This window comes from Lissotriton vulgaris, chromosome 5 (assembly GCF_964263255.1).
Source record: "Lissotriton vulgaris chromosome 5, aLisVul1.2, whole genome shotgun sequence".
Lineage (NCBI taxonomy): Eukaryota > Metazoa > Chordata > Amphibia > Caudata > Salamandridae > Lissotriton > Lissotriton vulgaris.
The window spans coordinates 313876503-313899967 of NC_141693.1; the positions used below are offsets into that span (position 1 = coordinate 313876503).

General features: G+C 43.1%; 1 protein-coding gene across 1 annotated transcript in view; it reads left to right on the plus strand.

Moving 5' to 3' along the window:
- Window positions 1-23465, plus strand: part of PLCH2 (phospholipase C eta 2) — a 548160-nt gene that overhangs the window by 254161 nt on the left and 270534 nt on the right. The window contains exons 6-7 of the mRNA XM_086921546.1: window positions 1534-1737; window positions 14354-14474. Coding sequence (XP_086777672.1) covers window positions 1534-1737; window positions 14354-14474 — 325 coding nt within the window. The remainder of the gene's footprint in view (window positions 1-1533; window positions 1738-14353; window positions 14475-23465) is intronic.

Here is a 23465-nt window from a genome sequence, read left to right on the forward strand (position 1 = left end):
ACTTGCTTGTGACTTGGCTCAAGTTGTGGAGGTGATTCTCACAAGAGATATGGAGTCATCACAGGAGGTAATCCATGTACTCAAGTTCATGACTGAGCATGCTAGGTCATTGTGGTGGTGTAAGGCATTGGAAACAGAGCTCTTAGAACCAGATGTCTTCGGCGATTTAGTTCCATTGGGTTTGGGTGGATCAGGGCTGGTTGGGTCAGTGCAGGCCAAAGCGAATGAGGAATTGGTCCAAGCAGGTGAGTGGCATGGGCTTGTCTCCTGTGATGTTGAGAAAATTGGTGACTCGAGAGCCTCACAGGTGATTTGCAGTGCTCTATAAATGCCTGATTGACTGATTGATTGCTTGATTGATTACAAATGGAGTTGAGAAAATGTCCGGCCACATGGATGGGGTTGTTCACTTGTTTAGTGAGTCTTAAGATACTAAGGTCTTCCATGAGAAGGGTAGAGCTCTGTTTTGGACTTGTCCTCTAAGTTGAGATCACTGAATAGAGTGAAGGAGTTGGATTTGAGGGTCAGCAGGTTGACGAGTTTGGTCAAAGTGTTGCTGAAATTGGATCAGGGTCATCAGGGATGATACAGTAGTGAGCCACCCAGGGTTGTTGTGCTTGAGGTGCTGGATTTGAAGGACATGAGTTAATATAGATTTCAGTGAGAAATAGTAGGTTTGTGGAGCGGTCATGCAGGAAGCCCCAGACTTCTATGCGTGTTTGGTGATTGACTGGGTGTTAAAGAGACAAGAGGTGAGGGAGAGGTGGTAAGGCCAGATCCAGGATGCTTTCTTCAACGGTTGGTCCGTGCAGCAGCCACCATTATTAAACCTGTGGGAGGGGAAAGAAGGGAACCATGGACAGGGATAGTGGTCATAAGGAGCAGGATGATGGTTTAAAGGGTGGGAAAGTGAAGCGGGTGGGTGGACTATAAGAGAGCCAAAAACACGCAAAAAAAGAAGACAAGAATAAAGAGGCAGGAGCGAACTTTTCCAGACATCTGCAGAACAGGCAACCTCCTACGCTATCCACATCCACTCCAACTTGCATACACCAATCAGCTACTGCTGACCGTACCCACGAAAATGTCTGTAGCACATGGCGTACTACACTTCACTGTGTAGACTCAATTCATTAGAATTATTTACCTTTACATGCAGTCATGCTGAGTTCTGCTTTCACTCAGGAGGGCTCTCACGACCCATTTCTTTCGGTAATCCATGCCCGCTAGCCTTGTATCACCCTTTTCTCGTCCTGACTTGACTCTGCTAGAGTTTGTGTTACCACACACAAACAAATTGAGAAATAAAAACAGAATTCCTGAAACCTCTTGGAGAGATAAACTGTAGGTTACCACAGGGGAGGGCAGTAGAGAAATGGAACATTATGCTGAAGTAGCGATGAGAGCAGCAAAGCCTTCTGATTCCGCTCCCTTACTCCATTGCACTGATAGAGAATGCCCTTGGGGGTGTGTGCGGTACATGTGGTGTGCTTGAAGGTCATTGCTAACCCACATCTGATTGCTTCTCAACAGGCTTCACGAATTATATGCGTAGCCCATCGGGGGATATCTTCAATCCGGACCATTACCATGTGAACCAGGACATGAGCCTCCCGCTCAGCCACTACTTCATTGCCTCGTCCCACAACACGTACCTCACAGGCGATCAGCTGATGTCACAGTCTAGGGTCGATATGTATGCTTGGGTGCTTCAAGCCGGCTGCCGCTGTGTGGAAGGTAAGTGCTACAAATTTGACTACATTTTTTCCGGAATGTCTTTGTGTCCATTATGAACTAATATTCACAATCTATTTTATTTCTAGTGATTCTGGTATAGGGCTCTAAGTATGGAACTGAAAAGCTTTTCCCTTCTAGCAATGATCTTGTCCTTTTATAGTTTCTTGTGTGTGTTTTTATTGAACATGAGTGAACGATGCCTCAGTCGGAGCCTTGGAAGTTAGAATGAATATATAGTGCATTAGTTCATGGGAGTGCTTGGGCGGAGGACCATGTCAATGTCATGTGGCCTGCATGAGGTGTGTTTGATGCAGTGCTTAAGATGAGCTGGTGGTTGCAGGTGTGGAAACCATTTTTAGGGCACCAGCACATATTTTTCCACAACAGACGTCGATCTTGAGCAAGAGAGTGAAAAACATAATTGAGGAAAAGAAGAATGGAGAGAAAGAAAGAAAAACAGTGTCAAAGGGAGAAAGCAGGGACGAAAAATAATGTGCAGGAGTGATACAGAGGGGCGGGGACTGTCTGGTGATGGATTAAAGACGTGTGAGGTGGAATCAAGGGCATGCAGCCTTGATATTCAGCATCAAAACCTTCACTTATCATTTTACACATCAAGCACTGGTTTGATGTTATATGTGAGGACCAGAACTGTCCTTTTATAATGTTTTTGAGCAAATCCTTTGCCTGCAGTGAAAGGAAAGAAGTGAGAGATAGGACGAATTTGTATATGAACTACTACTGCTTTAATGGAGCGAAATGAAGGAGCAGAGGGTGGTGTATATGAAACTGTGTTTTGGTGTTGTGCATGAATGGCAAAGGCTGCTAATATGGCATCGCTGCTAATGTGTGGCTGAAGTTATCAATGGATTGGAGCAAAGCAGAGTGAGGGATGGCTATCCTTGTGGTTTCTAGTATCCTTAATGTGTTTTGATTACGTTTTGGATGGTAGGATCTGCTGTTGGGATTGATTCATCCCTCCAAGCAATGGCAGGAGGTTGGTTCTGCTCGTTAAGGGTCAACCTGGGAAGAACATATTAAACTGAATTCACAGATGTGCAAATGCGATCATACACATTAAATAAGTATTCACAAAAATGTTAAATGCAGTGCTCTGCTATGATTGATGGTCATTAATCACCTATAAAATAACTGAAATACAGAGGACTTCTATGTCAGTGTGCAAGCATGTAAAAAACAATTTTCACAGTTTTATTCCACTGAAATGTTTTGGCTCAAGTTTTGTTTATGTAATCGTTCAACTACCTTTTCCTTTTGTAAGCATGAAAAATTATTTCCATTTGCTATGCGCACTTCATAACACAAACTGACACACTCATTGCTTTTCACTCTAATTATTCCTTCTTCAGGCATTTCTACCCTACTTCTAGAACTTCTACATCAACAAGCACACATTTAAGGTTACATTCGAAAGCATAAGGAACTAAGGGCCAGATGTATGACCATACACTTTAGCGAGTCGCCTTTTGGGCCTCGCAATTTCCGACTCGCTAAAGTGAATGTAAAACAGTGTCTCAGACACTGTTTGTGATTCCCAATGGGGTCGCAAATTGCATGCCTCGTCAATAGTCATGAGGCAAGTGCAATTTGCGACCCCTTTGGTAATGGCTAGCACTCATAGGAATGGTGGCCTGCTGGGGTCAGCAGACCATCATGTCTATGACTGCTTTTTAATGAAGAAGTCTTTTTTTTGTTTAAATGCAGTTCGTTTTTCTTAAAGGAAAAGGGATGCATTTAAAATAGAAAAATGAAACGTTTCCGTTTTATTTTTGAAGGGCAGGCAGTGGTCCCTGGGACCACTGCCTGCTCTTAAAAAATATTTTCGCACCCATTCAGAATGCGGAAGGGGTCCCTTGGGGACCTTTTCTCTTTTGTGAGTGGTTTACCACCTACTTGAAGTAGGTGGAAACCTGTGAGTGTTTTGCAGCTGTGAATCCGGTCCCAAAACAATCATACATTGCATTGAGACTCGCTATTAGGAAGGAAACGCCCTTGGCACGCCACTTCCTTATAGCGAGTCGCAAACCATATTTTGCGAGTCAGTAATAGGTTACCGACTCACAAAATATGGTTTGTGCATAGGGCTAACCCAATTTTGCGGTCGCAAACGGGCCGAATTCATGTTTGCGACCGCAAAAACAGTCGTACATCTGCATCAAACAGTCTTAAGTTGACCATCAGGGGCTGTTCACCATTCTGCCTGGACAGCGGTCGGATCAACTCAGTAGCGCTTCTGGGCTGCAGCCCATGATATATATACATCTCTGCCTGCCTAGCAGACATCTCTGTGCCTTCAAAGGATCCACCACCATGGTGAATCAAAAAAAGGCACTGTAACTTTGCTGTGCAGGTTCCATGTTCAGTGTGTCTACAAAGCAAAGTATTTAGCTTTACAATAGTAAAAACAAATGTCCCTTACATATTGGGACTTTTCTCCCAGCCTGTTGGGTTCATTTCTATTTTTCCTGTTTTGGACCAAAAAACTATTCCTAGCAATTCTAAGCTGGAAAACAATCACATTAAAACATCATTCCTAAATAGCGTTGACATTCTGAGGTACCTTGACTACTGCCCAATGTCATTGTGGTGCTTGGTCAAAGGTTTCTAACGGCAGACACAGCAGAAGCTCCACTGGCCATTAGAGATAGTGGGTAACCCTCAGAACCTGAGTAAGTATGCTAAAGAAAAACAATAGTTCTGTCGTGAAAAACAACTGATTAGCGTAAGGTACTTAATACATTCAAAGAAATATGTTTTAATCATGTGGCAAAACAACACACCAAGAGACAAAATCCTTATGCCAAAAAAATGAATTTCTTTACTTATGTTTTTATATATGCAAAGGAATAGACGGCTGCCTAAGATGTGAAGCATAATCGACGTTAAACAAGTGCTTTGTGGTACAGTTGGTGACTGGTCGTGATCAGTGACAAAGTGCTGTACAAGGGTGACATGAATAACATATATTCACAATAGGAACAATATTTAGCCTGCATGTCCACAGTTCTTTGCATAAACCCCAACAGGATATACTATTTTCTTGTTCTGGTTGAGGGATTGCGTGGACTGATTACGATAATAAGCTCACTAAGCAGTGGGATCGGACTGACGAGGACGTCTCCTTCCCACTTTGAACAACTATTTTGATCGCCTTGGTGGCCCTACTGTAATTGATTCGACCGGCTGGTGAAGAAAGACCCCTTTGTTTAAACAGACCACAATCCATGGATGTGAGTTTAAGGTGTCGGCTGACACCTCCATGAATTAGGCTGCATAATTTGATGTGCTACAAACTTAGAGTTGTTAGGCTGTCATCCCTTTTTCCCCAGTCCTGATGAAGACCCGCCTCAGATGCTTAATAATATGCACAGCTGTTAAGGGTTGAAACGTCAACGTTATTGTTGTAATCATGATGCGATGCATTGTGCGCAACAAAATAAGTTTTATTTATTTTATGTTTACTTTATCTGTATTTGGCCGTATTCCATAGTTTACTACCGCCTACCCTGCCTCTCCCCCGCCCCACGTCACCACCCGGCAGCACTCCCACCACCGACCGCTACTGGTGCAGTGTATGGGAAAGGTACGACATGTACTGGTGTGTGTAACATGTCCTGATGGTGAAATACTGCCAATTTCGTTTTTCACTATTGAAAGGTTACCTTGCCCATAGGACAGAAAGGGGAATGCTCTGTACCATTTTTACAAGCATATCTTCCCATAGGAGTAAGATGGGAAATTGGAGTGTGGTATCCCTGAACTCAAAATGTAATAACTCATCTTTTGGGAAGGATGTTTTTTAAATTCTGTGTTTTGAAAATAGCACTTTTAGAAAGTGGCTGTTTTCTTGTCCATCCTTCCTGCGTGCCTCTGCCTGTTAGTGGATTGAATGTCTGGCTTTGGAGTGACAGGGGCTGGTGTGGCTCCTGGAGTCTGGGTGTGTCATCCCTAGGCTGAATAGGCCAATCTGCATTTGTAGTGGTGGGAGGAGTAGCACCTGTACCTGACTAGGGCTGTGCCTGTCTTCCAAGAAAGACTGGCTCCACCTCCTGCGGTGTGTCTGAAGACCCTGGCCCACACTGACAAAGGAAGAAGTTGTGCACTGGCAGAGTGCACCAAGAGCTGGTTTGGACTGGGTTCAGGACCCCTTACACAAAGAGAACAAAGACATTTTGGGGAATAAATATTAGAGCTGAAACCCCTGAACTTTAGACTACTTGGCATAAAGTCATAAGTACACGCAGAGTTCTTTAAATATGCAAAATATGCGCACTCTAAAAAAACAATGGCACTCATTATATTTCTGCAAAGAAGACTGTTTTATTTCTTTTTTACAGGTACCGTTTTGGTCAACAAATCACTATATTCAGTAACAAGGTGAGAGGTTGCTCCAAGGGGGGAGGGAAAAAGGAAGTGTGCTCATGTGTAAGACAATTAAGATAAAGAAGAAAGGAGTTCAAAGTACATCCAAGAGAGAATCAATGACAATTATTATTCATCATGAAGAACTGGCTATAGTGTACAGTAAAGCCAGTTATGTCCAGGCATTGTCCAATGGAGTAAGACATGGACCACATGGGCTGCACTTTACCTTTTGGAACCAAGATCATTTTTGGGCGTTTAACTCACCCTTGAGGATTTGTTTTCTCCACACCTATGTATCCCATCTGTGCAGCGCCTAAGCTTACTTTGCTCACAGATGTGTCCGCACTGGTCATGCAGTAACCACCTGGCAAACACATCGGTGTGGCTCAGTCCACCCCAGGGTGTGACTCCTGCCCCCCTCCCAGGTGCAACTCTGTCCACCAGGACAGCTGGCCACATTGGCCACTGACAGCTGTCAGTGATGAAAGCCAGGCCTCATGCCTGTCAGGTCTCTCTAATCTCTGTGGCATCAGAACGTGGGGGGCAGTAGCCAAAGGTGCCTGGCACCTTTTCTCCACCTTCGATCCTGCCAAGTCAGGTATGGCATCCTGACACCGGCCCACCAGCTCTGGATCTGCACCCTCAGGCTGACCAGAGGTCACGGGCGAGGCTCTCCTCCCCCTACTTCTTTTTCTGGGGTGCCGCACTCTCCTCCCAGGTCAAATTCTAAATGTGTGTACAACTGATAATCAGGGATAATGATGTGTGTTTTCAATATTTTAACACAGCAGCAGTTCACTAACATTACTGCAAAACCCTCCCAGTTCTCATATGTGAAGTCCTGAATTATTCTGAAAGAAACTTTTTTATGGATGTGGCATGAAACATAAACACATTTTGTCTGCAAAATGTCTGTAATAGACTCTCACACATTAAAAATAAATTATAAAAAAAGGCTATTTACAACAATCTGTTTAAAGATTATTCAAGGTGATCAGGGCAAGACACCCTGCAGAACATAGCTGGCTCTATCAAGGGGCCCCAGAAAGGCTGTGGCCCTGGGCCAGAGCCCACTTTGCCTATGCCTTAAAAAGTGTCTGCATCTCTGCTATGCATGCCTTTCTCTAAGCCTCACCCCCTGCATCTGACATAGCAGATGCATAGGTCATTTCTTCTCCTACCTAGCAGCGAAGACATGGAACGAGCTGCCCATTCATCTATGGACCTCCCAACTCTTCAAGAGTTCCGAAAATCCCTATTTACCTATTTGGCTAATAAACTGGACCCTGCCAGCTCCTGTATACATACACTCACGGCCGACAATTAGCTCTCTACAAATCTACTGCCTGAATGACCAATTGATTGATTGATTGATTTTGGAAAAAAACAAAGCCACTCTACAGCTTCGTCTGATTATCCTGGTGAATTTTGTGAGTGTCTTTTGGTGGATTTTGGGCTGCACAGCATCAAAAGCTGAATGACTATCCAGGGGTGTTAATGTCACCTTCTTCCATTCATCAGAGGCTACAAAGAGATCTTCCAGAATGTTAGCAAATGCTTTTTTCTTTACCTGCAAAGACCTGAATCTTGACTCTATGTTATGAAGGAAACAGTTAGACTCAATGAATTCTTATAGTTTGTTAACAAACGTTATCTCATGATTTTGCTGATAAAGGTAGGGTGGACAATAGGTGGAGAATAGTCAATAGATTACAAGGTCATATGGATTTGTAGTGTTTTCTAGAGGGTTGTTTTTGTGTGTTTAAGTTGAATTGGGGACAGATCCTCTAACAAAAGATATGTTTATCACACCTCACCATGTCTACCATGAGGATGGGGAAAATATGTTCAAGTGGGCTGCAAGATGAGTTTCAACCTCCAGTTCGGAGGATTTGATATTCTGAACAAGAGTTGACATGAGGTCAGTTTATCATTTTTGAAGGTTAAGCGAGAGGCCTGAAATAACGGAATTGGGTGGCAGGATATGGTAAAGACTTATTGTGTAATTAAATAGAAGCCAGGTGTTAGAAATGGGGGTCTCTTGTTGGCAGAGAAAGGTACCTTTGATCAAATATGGACCCTTGCTTCTAGTTAGGGTAAGGGGGAAACACACTCTAGATAACCCCTGCTCATCCCCTTGGTAGCTTGGCACGAGCAGACAGGCTTATCTTCATGGCAATGTGGAAAGTATTTGTACCAACACTCACAGTACCACAGTGATAACACCACAAATGGACACCACATAGGTTTAGAAAAATAAAGTTATCTTTATCTAACTTGACAAGACCAAAACGACTAAAATCCAACATATGCGTTATCAGGTTAATTGACTGCACCAAGCGGTGTCATTTTCAAAGTATGCAGATGCATCATATTAACAACAATATGACGCATCCATGTGCTTTCCCCTGCGCTGGCATATAATTGGCTGCCATGCGCCAGCGCAGACACCCTTGCGTCATTTTGCAAGGGTGCCTGCATTGCAGGGATGATTGTTTTGGTGCAGGAAGGGACACCTTCCTGCACGAAAGCAATCATTGATGGCATTTTCCTTTTTCTATGCATGCTCAAGAATGCAGCATGCAGAGAAAGAGGAAAAATGAGAAGAAATAAAAGTATTTCTCCTTGTTGCGGCACTCAATTCCTCCCCTGGGGTGGTGTCGGATTCCGATGCATTCCTAGCTTTACAAAACGTTGTAAATCTGGGAATGTGCCAAGTTCCAAGGATGTTGTGTGGGAACACCCAGAGCAACACCCATAGAATGCCCCTTTCATGCAGAGTAATGGTTGAAAAGGGCCCATATTTACAAGGCCAAACAAAGTCACACAGGGTGGCTTTACATGGCCTTGTAAATATGGGCAAGCACATTGTGCTGCCGTGCGTTAAAAAAAATGGATGCACTGGCAGCGCACTGGGCTTGTAAATGAGGCCCAAAGTCAGCAAGACCTCGCTAGAATCCAGATGCTATTCACAAAAAATCGGAATGGGATGCAACTTGCTGCACCTGAAAAATTCCCAACAATTGGCAGGCGGATTTTATCAGTTGCGATAAATATCACTTACCCCCCTGGGGCAGTTGCGATCATCTCCCTCTTTGGGTAGTTTGGGGCATTGCAAGCACCCTCAAAGAGTTTACTGGACATATCTAAGTTTTGCACAAATACTTTTGTCACTGTTCCAATTGCCAATTTACTATCTCAAAGGTTCCATAGTATTTCCGGAGATGAAGTTTTCCTTTTAAGTTGAGGGTTACAATATGAATAACACAAGAATCAAGGTTGTGAGCTTCGTCTCTTTCAAGGATCGCCATTGCTAGAAAGTGTGAATGGGTTTTCCGCTCCGTCTACGCTGTCTATGCGCATTACCCTGGCTTGAGTTCTCTTTGCTCAGCCGCTGTTCCCATACAGCAATACCAAAGCCTCTTTTTTGCCTCGGGACCTCAAGCCTTGTTGTGGAATCATCTGTCTGCAAATCGAATTTCATGGTTTATGAACAGCCCAGGAGCACAGTCGCTGATCCCAGAGGGTCAGCAGCAGGTGAGTTTGAGAGAACACTGGTCACTGGGCCAGCCACGCGTGGTCCTGGGAGAAGGTCCCGCTAGGTCCTGCGGAGGACAGATGCCAAGGAACGCCATTATTGTGAATCTGAAAACATATGGGTACTAGACGTTCAACCTTGAGGCATCCAGACGAGGTCATAGCGGGAAGGATGCGCTTTAATCTCGGCACTGTGACATCACCAGCTTGTCCGCGTCTAGTAATTTGACCTGGATTTGTCCTGCCTGTAATGTATTTGTGAATTGTAATTGCCTTTCTGAGGGGAAAATGATTGTGTTCCATCCTGTATAAAAGAATCCATTCAGAGCTAATATGAAATACGTGTCGTGCAGTAATGCTGGCTACCGCGGGCAGTAGGAGGAGCTTCAATATGGGATTAAGTAGGTCAATAAGCAGTATAAAGCATTTTATAATCAAAGGAACCTCCTCTTCCGTTACTGTTGAGAATAATTTCCAATTCAGAGTTTTTACCAGCACTTGTAGGAAAAACACACATGACCATAGACCCAGTTCAGGTGGTGTAGCCCCGATTTTTTAAGCCAAACATTGATTTATTTTAGCTGTCTCCCGCCTAAAATTGCCTCTGTTTCAATAGAAATCAATGGGCGCAAATACATTCCCTCGATTTTTCTTTTTTTTAATCCCCCCCACCTTTCTGTATTGAAATGTTAGCATGTATGGAAGAGGGAGCAGTAGTTAATTTGTGAAAAAAAGAGTGCTGGTGCCTGAAGCCCTGCTTAAGAGGTGCAATAAAACGTCAGAGCGCGAAAGCCGAGGCCTCTTTAATACATCACCAGATGCTTATGGCGCCTCTTTCTCGCCCTTGCAGGTCACAACTTTTTCTCTTACTGATGGTTTTCCCATCTTTCTCTACCCTCTTCTTTCTGCTTTGTGTGTTTTTCCTATGTCTTTCTCTCTCTGTAAACATCTGCTAAAAAAAATGCCTGCCCCAAACTCTCCCAGGAGCCGCTGGCTAAAATTAAGCCCTGGGAAGGAGTTATTTACTACGGTTATCAGACCCAATCAGTCCTAAATTCTGACCTGAAAATGTAAAGTTCTGATTTATGAGTCCAGGGTGAAAGTCAAACTACTAAAAAGAAATGTAAATAAATATATTTATTGAAATGAGTCCCAGTGGAGCCTAAATTACGACCTATTAAAGTATTGATCCATGAGTCAATGGTGAAAGTCAAATATTCAAAAAAAGACTTTCAAAAATGTATTTATGAGTTCAGATTTATATTAAGACAACATTCAGGCTTAGAGTGCTGCATAAATTATGCAAAGAAGGAAGCAAGAAACTTGTTTGCCTTTTTTACAGCAAAGTCTTTAAGCAATGGATTACCTAGTGCCATCTACTCCAAGCTGAAAAACGTCAAAGTCTATTACCACTCCAGGCACAGTATTACAATTTTGGGTTGGTAAAACCCCATCTAAGCCAATTTGGAATGGAATAAAGCAACTCCTCAGCTCTTGCCTGGAAAGTTTTGATGTGATCCGTCTAGCGGGGGTGAAGTAAAAGTGTCCCACCATGCAATTTCCATAATCAGTTTTAGACACTGCTACAGCCAAAACTGCCTAACTGAATTACACCACATTTTGCAGAAAGCTAGCTCTTCTCTCAGAAAGTGTGATTTTTGTGATTTGATTTACATTTGTTCAGTAGTTTTTGAGAAATGAAGGTTTAAAGTTTATAGATATCTAGACGGTTGGGTTTACAGGAAGCTTGCAGGAGTCACGCTGACATGCAACATCAAATTATCAAGCTTTTCCCCCCATCGGCCACCTTGTTCCCGCAGGATCGAAAGGCTCCTCTGATTGGTTAACCCCAACATGAAAAGAAAGGTTGTGGCTACCAATACAGGACATGGTGACTAAGTCCACATGTCCTGAAAATTAAACAAGAATGAGGTATAAGAGGGCACAATAGAGGTTTCCTCACTGTCGGTTTCCCAAAGAGAATGGAGGACTAATGTAATTTTTTTTTTGGGGGGGGAGATTTTCAACAATCCCGCTATCCCACAGAAGCCAGAAGACAAGTGCACGCCTGTGATCGTCCTGCTGGAGCACATGGGCCCATGCTGGCTCCCAAGAGAGTCCTGTGGAATCAGATGACCTTTTAAAAACAAAAGGGCAGTGAATGTCTGTGGTTGATTGCCACATACAAGGGGGTTGGCCCTCCAGCTAACCCATGCCATGCACGACCATAGGCAATGCACAGGGGTGGAGGGTGCCTGTAGGGGCCAACCTCACAACACCCATGACAAAAGGTCGGGTGCGGTGGAGGTTGGATGCCCAGGGTTGTTGGGCTCTGGGCCTGGTTGCAGGCAGTGGGTGTCCAGCCTGACGAGGAGGGTTTGGCCTGCAGCCAATCCCTGCGACTAATCCTATGCTGCTCACAGCCAAAGACAGTTTGTGGTGGTTGGTTTGTGTAGTTATGTATGGTAATAACATTTTACATTATGTTAACAAACCCCTATTAATTCACTGAAAAGAACAAAGTTTAAAGTGTTGTTATTGATAGGTATAGTAATTTCTTACTTTACTATTAAAAGAACTTAGAAATTCACTGTAAAAAAACAAAGGTTCAATTGACGTTATAGTGAGGTGAAAATGTCGTTCCCTCACCCATGCACTGCTTATGATATCACATTTTAAATTACTCATGACTTGTTCTATGACATAATTGATAACATCACTGATTATATTTGAAAATACCTCATTGATGAGACCACTGTGCATGGTGGGGTGTGAGTTATAGTTAGAACTATTGGAATTATGAATTCTGTGGTAGCTGCGATTTTCGCATAGTTATAGAATTGCTGCATTTGCCACATAATGCATCATATGCCACATAATCTGCAGATTTTAACAAACAAAATTGTTTCTAGCTCAAACGGTTCAAAAGTTACTAAGAATGAAGCAACACCTGTTGCCGCGCAGTGGAAGGCTTTTTGCTAAATTGAACCGGTCACCTTTCTGTTGCTTATTGGTATATTTGGTTTTAAAAGGTACCACTGAGGTGCAACCAATACCCAGACAGTGTTCACAATTTAAAAAATTTCGAAATAATGAAGTAATAGTATTTCAAAATGTGCTGCGTTATGGCACATTAATTTGCCTTTCCTTGCTGCCTAATTTACTCAACCCTGCCACATAATTTAGCCCTTTCCCCATCTCATAATTCCAGTGGCCCTAGTTATAGGTCCTTCAGTGCCCAATAACTGGTGAATTTCAGTGTTTTTTTTATTTTCAAAATGTTACATTTAAACTGACATTTTAATCTAGCTATAAACTTTTTTATTTTTAACTAACAACTCAGTGCTTTTTTTGGCAATCTCTAAAGTGATTAATAGCCATGCTACATAATGTTGGTTATTTGTGTGTCGCCTTGTATCACTTAAGGTCACTCCAAAGCACTCAGGGTCATATTAGCAAGAACCTCGTTAAAATTATCGCTGTTTTAGCAGCAGGAAACTGCCGCTAAAACAGCGATAATGGGCTTGCTAATATGCGTTATAGAATTCCAATAGAAATCCAGGTTAGATGTTCTGCACATCTTACCTGGGCTTCTATTGGAATTCTAAAACGCATATTAGCAAGCCCATTATCGCCGATTTAGCAGCGGTTTCCTGCTGCTAAAACGGTGATAATTTTAACGAGGTTCTTGCTAATATGCCCCACAGTGCGTACATAGGAGAAAAGAGTGGTTAGGAAGGGCGCAAAAAGTAGACAAGTTAGACGATTGATGTAGAAGCTTCGTGGATGGACTGGCCACCACAAAAGGTACTACTTTACTGGTCGCAGAAAACATAACTCAAATCACTCCCGACAAAACAAAACAATTAAAATTCCTATAGATGTGTATCGAGGTGATCAGTTAAAGTTTTTCTACACATGATGGACTCTTTAAAATAAAGTATTTCCATTGTTTTAAAAACTAATACTGTACAATTAAAATGAAAATTTGGTATAGAATAATGTTGGAAAAACAAGAGGTATATTGCTTATATTCATGCTCCAAAGAAAAGGATTTAGGGTGTTGTTTTTTCGGTTCGCCTGTTATATTTTCCTTCTTCATTATTTTAATGTATTCTCCGTTGAGTCTGAACAGTTCTAGGAAGCGTACTGAACATTCAGCATGGACTGTCTTTCTGTTTGTGTTTTAGATCTGCTATGTGGGAGCTTATTGCTAGTGCTTTTTTTTTATCACAGAACTCCTGTTGCTTTGAGCTAGGGAGTGCAAAACTGCATCATTTTTTGTCTGCAAGGTCATGTAATTCCACAAGCTTTTTGAGAAGTTATGCAAAATCAGACTTTTAGAGTGAAACGTTGTTTGCCTGTTTCTAGCATTACGGTCTTTCACAGCAGCAAGCATTTTTCATTAAAATAAAGTCTAATGAGATACTACCAGGATACGAGTTTCAGCGGAAAATGTCACTCGACGAGGAATTTTCTGTCAAGATGTCACCCGCATGCAAAGAGTACACAATTTACCCAACTTTCACTGGCATGTTCTAGATTTCGCCGCCGTCTATTATGCTTTTCAAATTTACTCCCCAACTGCAAAGTAGACCTGAAGTGTTGCCGGCGTTGCATTTTTAGAACTGTAGACTATCTGGGGGAGAAAAGTATTTCTTTTTACAATTTTTCTCCCATCTTTCTTTGACAGTTGACTGCTGGGATGGACCGGATGGGGAGCCCATTGTGCACCACGGCTACACACTGACTTCCAAAATACTCTTCAAGGATGTCATTGAAACAATTAACAAATATGCCTTCAGCAAGAATGAGTATGTATAGTACTTTAATTTTGCTCTTTCTAATGCAGTTGCAATACTTTTGAATGTTTTGTCAGATACAACAATGCTATTTTTTGTGTCACGTCTTTCCACCTGAGTTTATGTTTTGAGATCTATGTTTATCAGAAAGGACATTATCACGAGACGCCCCTTGGCTGGGGCAGCTGTGCGCAATAGAAGTGTTATTAACATAACATAACATAACATAACATAGCATAACATTGCTGTTTCTCAGGGTGGACCTCTTCAATTTGGAACTGAAGTCAGGATAACTAAGACTTCTTTTTAGACAGACTTTATAAATTCAATTTTTGGCAATTAAAAGACAAACAAATTGGAAATATGAAAATAAGGGCCTCGGTGCACCTTATGGAATTGCTTGCTTTGTGATTTCTTGAGCAAGAAAGGTATGCAAGTGTCATGATTCGGAATTAGAGTTTAGCTCTTTTGCCATGCTCATTGTTTATCTGATGCTTTCATTGGTGCACTGATAGAACAAATCCAATCTTCATACCAGTTAGTTGTTAAAGGTTGTGCATTGCCTGGTGGTAACAAGGTTCAGTGAGTGCCTTTGTTTCATACAGTACAACGAATCATTGTGAACCCTTTAATGCAGTGAACCAAACATTATGAGCAACTGTAAGCTTGAGCCAGACTCGAGCCTGAAGCTTGGCTCCGGCTCAGCTCGAGGCCCTGTTGGAACTTCAAGCCCATAAAGAGCCGAGCTTTCATGTGGCATCTGCCTGCTTACCACCCTGTACACAGGATGTGGCATTACAGCCAGAACTGACGACTTTGGTACTGGGGAACCAGCTTTGAGCCTTGGCGTTGGCTCCAGTGATTCTAGGCCAATCACGTAATCTCTTCGTGCCTACAAAGAACGGTGAGCTTTTGTAATGTAACTGATGCTTCGGGTTGAGTTCGCATTATATACAAACTGCAGAAAAATGCTCAAACGCGTAAAATCAAAGCCTTAACATAAGAACAGCCAAATAGATACCCGTTTTGTGGCTGATCTGTACAAAATTAAACCAGAAAGACTGGATAAATAGCTGTTTCCCCTGCTTAAACTGTGTGATCTAAGGCAAATATTTTCTTTCACCAAAACTTCATTTTCATTTTTAAAACTTTGAATAGAATCTCATATTTCACCTCATGTTTCTGTATGATTTACATAGGTAATGTTTTCAGGGCTTGGCTTGTGCATGGTCTCTAAGATCAGAGCTAGACCCTTGGCTCGGGTCTGGCTCAGCTCTCCCTGTTAATTTGTTAGCTCCCCCACCACTACCTAAAATGTCAAATTTTACGTTTTAAAGACAAAATGAATAATGTTTTAATTTTGGATCTATTGATTCATATGCATAGTTTGTAACGCTGCTATGTGAGTGGTGTCCTGTGTTACACCTTCAGCCATTTCTGGGTTTTTAGCCAACATTACCACGTTTGCTAGGTCTTGTAGATTTGTCTTTGTAGACTTGGGTGTTGGCTTCAATATTTCAGCATGCCGCATGTTGTTGGACAAATTCCAGGAGGGACAAACTGTTTCACACATGATGCATGGCCTCATGCAGCTGTGTCAGTTGCATGGGTACATTTATGCAAGTTGTCTGTGTTTGTGTCTGTGCCCCAGTATGGTATACTTTTACACAAACGCCTGTACAGAAGCAGACATTTTAAATATAGCACCAATCAGCAGCCATATTCCTGCCCCTCTAATCATGCACTGAAATTTAAAAGTAAGCTAAAAATGATTTTTGTTGCCTTCCAAAATGTGTGTCATGAGTTGTGTATCAAGGTCTGATATTGTTTCTTGCGAATTCTGATACTTGCAGTTCTGCATTTATAAGGGGAAATTATTGTAAGTCTCAGAATGGAAAGGGAAAATCATGAGTGGATTTGCTGTTCGTGCCTGACATTGGACAGTACAATATCTTGTGGGTGCCACCCTGTTCCCACCTCCCAGAATAGCCCCTATTGTACATCACCAGTGCTCCCTTTACACATCACCCTGAGCCCCCTGTTGCACATCAACCTATGCTTTTCCACATTGAACACAGCTCTCTCATCCAGGCACGGCTGATACAGTTAAGAGCGGTGGGGCGAGTCAGGGTGGGGGGGAGTCGACGTAATAGAGAAAATAAAATAAATAAATAAATAAAACCACGGGCGTAGGGACTGAGTCTCACCACAGCGTCAGTACTTGTCGGCCCAATCCTGGCTAGCTCACAGTGCCTTACATGAACTCCTAGCCTTCCCAGAGTAACAGTTGATTTCGGCAAGCTCAAACATGGCCCTCAATTCCCCAAGGGAACCGTGGAAACAGATCCTCCCCTTTCGTTACTCATTCATTCATGCCCATAGTAAACACAAGAAAGAGATGAAGGACGTTTATTGTAAAGCAAATTAGCTGCAATAATTAGGCAGATGCAGCTAAACTAAGTAATTAGCATTACTAACAAACTGTATGGGACAAACGTCCCAAACATGGCAAATTATATATCTGTCTAGGTCCACTCTTACTAGATGAGCATCGGTACATATTTGCGATCTCTGGAATATACCTCACGAGTGTAGTTAGGTGGTCCGCATCATGCGGGTAAACTTAGCTTACACAAGGCCTACATGATGTACAAAAGGCTGCATGACGGTCACTGCTGGTGTTCCAGAACATTCGCCTCTGCCGGAATTCTTCCCTATGGCCCCCAAGGGAACGAGACACCGTTTATACGATAAACTCTTGTATTAGAAGATGTAACTGTGTGACAATGTTATGTCTAGGTGTTAGGTGCTGTTGTTGAATGAACAAAGAAAACAGTACACTATATTGTTATGTATTCCTAGCAACTGTGTACAAGATGTACAGACAAAATCTGCAGAATAGTCTCTGAATAACAAACAACATGTACTGCCTAGGCCAATGTCGTGAAACTAAATGTGTTATATGTGGCTATGCAGAGCAGAGGCAACCTAAAATGTCTAAAACACAAAACTAAGGGAGAACCAAAGTGGGTCCAGAAGGGAAATTAATAGACTGTGCTACTTAGGGTCAGCTATGATTATAATTATTGTGCATTGATTCCTGTATATTTGATGGTAAGTGTGCGTGAATTATTCTATATTTGGAATTTGCGGAAATTGATGCCATAGCTGTGTTGGGTTTTGAGTATGCCCACTGTCTGCATGCACTAAACAAAAGAAAAACCTATTGGCTTTGTCAGTGCTAGTTTTCTGAGGCCAATGTTTATAGCAACTGTCTACTCCTAGCTCATAAAGTCTTTATTGAATTTGTATCTACACACAGGTCCCTCACAGTTCATGTGTTTCTATAATTTCTAATTGTCAATAAGCATGCACTCATAGTGGCAGTGGTTGGAATCAAACGCGTTTCAGTTTCATACGGACATCCCTGTTGCATGCTGTAAAGTACTAACTTAGCACATCAATTGCCTTTTGAGTAGCCCCCTAAACCTGTCAACCTCCTAACCGTGATGTGTTTTAGCAGCCAGCAATAAAAGGTGCAGATTGCTTCCGAATTCGCAACAAATATGTCTACACAGGCCCTAGATATCAATATAATCACAATATGACAATAGTGTCTTTTCATGCAGTGTTCACCGTGGATTGGATTGTCTCGGGGCGCTAAATGCAGTTATGCTATTACTTCACTCAAGAGCTCCCTGTAATCGGCCCCTGAAGGATGAATGGCAGAGTTGGTTATTGTTAGGTTTCCAAAAGATGGCATGCAACCCACCAGGCAGGCCATGTGTTAGATACTATTGTTTCTAATATGGCAGACTTAAAAGTCGATCCCCCTTTAGAGGTAGATACGGCAGACCACTTAGCCCTACGTTTTTTTTTTACTCCGCTAAAGCCATCTGCGCGTTTGCAGCCAAGCTCAGAATTACGAAGAGCCTGGAAAGAGGTGACTACCTCTGCGTTCAGTAGGATCTAGACCCCTCCTGGATCTCTAAGCAAGAGCGACTGTAATTTGGCCTTAGTCATTCCAAGCCTCGATCTCAGATGCCCTTGACGTGATCGCTCCTGTGAAGATGGTTAGAACTCAGGCTTTACTAGCCCCTGCCCCATGGTACACAGCCACACTAAAAAAGGAGAAGGCTGCTTGTAGATCACTAGAAAGAAGGGGGAGAAAGTCTAAATCGGTAGCAGATGAACGTTGTTATCGTGAGGCACATAGAACTCATCTAAACAGCTGTAATGTTGCCAGGAGAGCTCACTTAGGCACCCGGATTTTGGAGGCTAGGGACTCATCATGGGAGCTCTTTACAATTCTAAGAGAATTTACAAGCCTGCGAGCCAAAAACCCGCTCCCGCCGGCAACGCAGGAGTTCTGTGATCACTTAACTTCGCATTTTATCGATAAGATTAACACCATTTATCGCTTCTTTGGGACAGTAGAGGACTCAAATGAGAGTCAGTCTTTCACGACAATACCTGGCTCGCCGAGCCTAGAAAAGTTTCCCCTCATCACGGGAAAACAGGTGGGTGCCTTACTAGCCAAGGCTAAGTCAGCATCGATCTTAGACCCTTTACCACCAAGGGCCATGAATGAGCTTGCCCCCATTCTGGCAGATACTCTGGCAGACATCTGTAACATCTCCCTAACTACAGCCACCTTTCCACATAACTGGAAGTTGCACGCATCAAACCTCTGTTGAAAAAGGCACTAGCAGACCCTACGAATGCTCAAAACTATAGACCTATCTCCCTTCTCCCTTGCTGGTCCAAAATTAGGGAAACAATAATTAATCAACATCTTTCAACTTACCTAGAACAGAATAAGATCCTGGACCCCTCTCAGTCAGGCTTTTGGGTATCTTACAGCACGGAGGCCGCACTGCTTGAAGTTACTGATACACTTAGGATGGCGCTTGACAGGGATGCTCCAGTCATGCTAGTGCTGCTGGATTTGTCGGCTGCTTTCGACACTATCTCCCACTGCATCCTGTTAAGCAGGCTGCAAGAGATTGGTGTCGGAGGCTTGGCCTTGAAATGGATTCAGAGTTATCTCTCTGATAGAACCCAATCTGTTCAGCTCGATGCCTATGTGTCTCCTACAGCTGCAGTAGACAAGGGGGTACTGCAGGGCTCTATTCTGAGTCCTACGTTATTCAATCTATCTGTGGCCCCCTTGGCCTCAATCATCAGGACCTGTGGGTTTGAAACAATATCCTACGCTGATGATACGCAGTTGATAGTTCACATAGAGAAGGATCCCGCCGAAACGAGAGCTACGTTTTCAAAGTGCATGATCAAGATAGCTGATTGGATGAAGAGGAAATTTTTACAACTGAACTCTTCAAAAACAGAGATCCTCCTGTTTGGCAAGGCTGAGGACCTGTGGTCCTCAGACTGGTGGCCTTCAGAGTTGGGAGCGGCCCCCTCTCCAAGAAGTTGGGCGAAGATTCTAGGGATAAAGATTGATAATCAGCTCTCAATGGAGGAGCAGGTGAAGACGCTTGCAGGCTCCTGTTTCGGGACCATTCGTATGTTGAGAAAGATCTTCCCATGGATCCCGCTCAGCGCCAGGAAGACCCTGATTCAGACGCTTTTAATTAGTCGCCTTGATTATGGCAACTCCCTATTGGTGAGAATTAGGGAGGACCCATTATCCAAATTACAGGTTGTGCAAAATACGCTGCCCGTCTTGCCCTGGATAAACCAGCTCGAACGCCCTCCTTGCCCCTCCTACGCCAATTACATTGGCTTCCAGTCAAGAAACGGGTCATCTTTAAAATACTGTGCTTGGTTTTCAGGTCCCTGAACGGACTGGGACCGGTCTATTCGACTAATAAACTTAAATGGTACCATCCTGTACGTCAGATCATATCCAGCAATCGTAAGCTGCTGTGTTGCCAGAGAATCAGGAAGGTAAAAATGGGAGGTCGAGCCTTCTCATATCTGGCCCCCAAACTCTGGAACGACCTCCCTGAACACATCCAGGAATGCCCGAATCTGTCACAATTCAAAAAATGGCTTAAAACCTGGCTATTTTAATCTGCTCACTAATGACTGCCTGTCTTTCCCAGGCGCCGAGAGATCCCCTTGGGGATGATTTGTGTGCATTACAAATGACCCAAATATATAAATAAAGTTACAAGCAGATCTCTGTAGGAACTATGTTAGTACCCATATGTTTTACCAAATCAGTGAATGGATAAATATTATGAATGGATTCACAGGGCAGGTTGGTTTCTGACCTGTTGTATTTGCTCAGTTATTGTGGTTTGTTGTGGCTTTTAGCTATATTGTGCTCCGGTAAATAAAAAACAATTCAAGTTGGAAACATTTGTTTTAGCCATCTTTGGGTTCGATGTGGTCTACTGTGTGTGTGAGTCATGGTGCTTGTTACTGGAATTTAGCAGCCTACTTGTAGCCCAGTTCCCTGCCAAGTAAGCTTACACTGAGAAACACACACACATCGGCCCTACTTGGCACCCTAGTTTATTCCAGGCTCCTGCAGGAAAGCGTGATGGGGACACGGGGGAGGAGCTTCACAGACGACAGAATAGGGAAAATAAAATAAATAAATAAACACTATTCTGTCATCTGTCGACTCCCCCCGCTTGCCCAGCCCCACCATGCTTACCCGCAGGAACCACAACTGCCCTAGTTAAACATTAGCCCTAATAATAAGATGGTAAAAGATGTTGGCACCAAGCCTACCACCAAGGACATGAAATTGGGCCAGGCACACATTTATTTTTTTATATGACCCCTTTTCTTTACAGTATCAGAACTGTCTGCAAGGGATCCTGCCTAGGTTGTTCATCGCATCCCAGTATAACCCTGGGATGGATTCAGTGCCTAATTTGAACTGGTGGTTGTAGATAGGGATCACCAACACATATTTTTGGGGACATGCACTTATTTCCCTATCAGATTTTGATACAGAGTAGCCTAGAGCAAGAGAGAGAAATGTAAGAAAAGGGAAAGTTAGGGCCTGGCAAGTTGGTGCACTTACCAGGTTGACATGGCAGTAGAGACTGCACGCAGACACTGCAGTGGCAGGTCTGAGAATTCTTTGAATGGTTGTTTGTGTGGGTGGCACAATCAGTGATGCAGGCCTACTAACAGCATTTGTTTTACAGGCCCTGGGCACACACAGTGCACTGTACTAGGGACTTAGTAGTAAATCAAATAAGCCAATCATGGAAATACCAATCCATTATAACAATTTACACAGAGAGCATATGTACTTTAGTACTGATCAGCAGTGGTAAAGTGCCCAGAGTCATAAAACCAACACAAACAAGGTCAAAAACAGGAGGCCAGAAAGCAAAACCTCTGGGGTAAACCCGCTGTAAAAGCCAGGTCTAAAAACATGTTTCTCGCCTTGCTTTTTCAGGAATGATCAAGTGGCAATTCTTCAGGACCTAAAAACTACCCTAAACTGCACAGTGTCTTGTTTCTGTAAGTGTAAATAGTCTAAGATAACCAGTCACTCAGCCAAAAAAGGGGTGAATATTATACCTTGGATTCAATAAAACCATCCCAATTAGGGCAATGGTTCAGGATCCATGAGTAAAAAGCAGAGAGAACGCCAATTAGCGTCACAGACGTGGAAAAGCGTCCACTGCTTGACCTACCCCGGCTCTGCTTCCTCGAAGGAACCAGAGCCGGGGCAGGTCTCCCTATGTGACACGTTATCACCGTCAATAAATGCACACCCGAGAGACACCTGGAGTAGGCTCTTGACATCATTAAAGGCAGCCTCATATGACCTGCTTCTTTTCTAAGACTAATACATGTCTCTAAAGAAGTTTGATTCATTTTACTGCCACCTTGGACATCTTCCCACAGCGCATGAAAGTTGAAGGCATTCTGAATACAGCAGGCTCAAGTGCACAATGGGAGGAAACAATATGGATCACTATGGTTCAGGCAATAGACCAGAGGAAAGTTTTTTGCCTCCCATCAGAAACAGACTCACCTGAGAAGTCAGATGGAAGAGGCCACTGAGAGAGCTCTACGCTCTCTAAACCCAAGACCCAAGCCTAGTGAGAGGTATAGTTCCTGTGGTGCCCCTAGCCACATTGTTAAGTGCTCAAAAATAGGAACTATTGTGCTAAAAGACGGAAACACAGCAAATTAATATGTTAGTTACCCAAAAGTGGGCGCAAACCTCCAGAAGCTGGGAAAAGGAAAATGGCATTCGGTCCAGTTCAAAGAAATGTCTCATTTCAGATGTGCAGGAGAGAATGCTGATGAAGAAATGCATGCCATCTCCATCGCAAGAGTGGTGGAAATCTAAGAAGGGTGCATCCAATTATCATAAAGCTTAGTATGTTTCTGCACTGATGGATACAGAGCACTTGCATCTTTTTATTCATATCCAGAAGCCTAGAACCTCAACTGCAGCTGGATGGCAGACTTCTGAGGCTGCACTGCCAAATAGCTGCAGGTGAAGTTAAAGACCCACCCAAAGAGTACTAAGGTATGTTCAATGTACTATAGTGTCTCAAAGCTCCTGTGGCCCCCACCATACAGCTGTTAGTACTCAGTCAAAGGGTGGACATTCATGAAACTAGAGAAGTGTGCTTTCAAGGGAATGGGTCATCATGGACCCTGGGAAGGTGCGAGCCATCAAAACCACTTCAATCTCCTCACTCACCCAGCATTGGTGCCTGAGACCCATGGTTTCTTACGTATGATGTCATATGATATAGATTTGTATAGCGCAACAGTTGCCCAACAGATGGCAAGGAACTCTTTGTCAATCCTTACTGTATACCCGAACATGACCAGTTGATGTGGTCATTCACAAGGGAAAGATAGAGGTTTTCAAGGCCTCCTAAATGGCGTATGGAGCTTCATACTGGTCAAACGGAGGAGTAGGGTGTTCCAGAGCTTGGCCACTATGAACGAATAAGCTCTGCCTCCCCATCTCTTCCTACACACTCTGGAGGTGACTAATAAATTGTAACTTGCCGAGCAAAGAAGTCTGCATGGAGAATACCACTG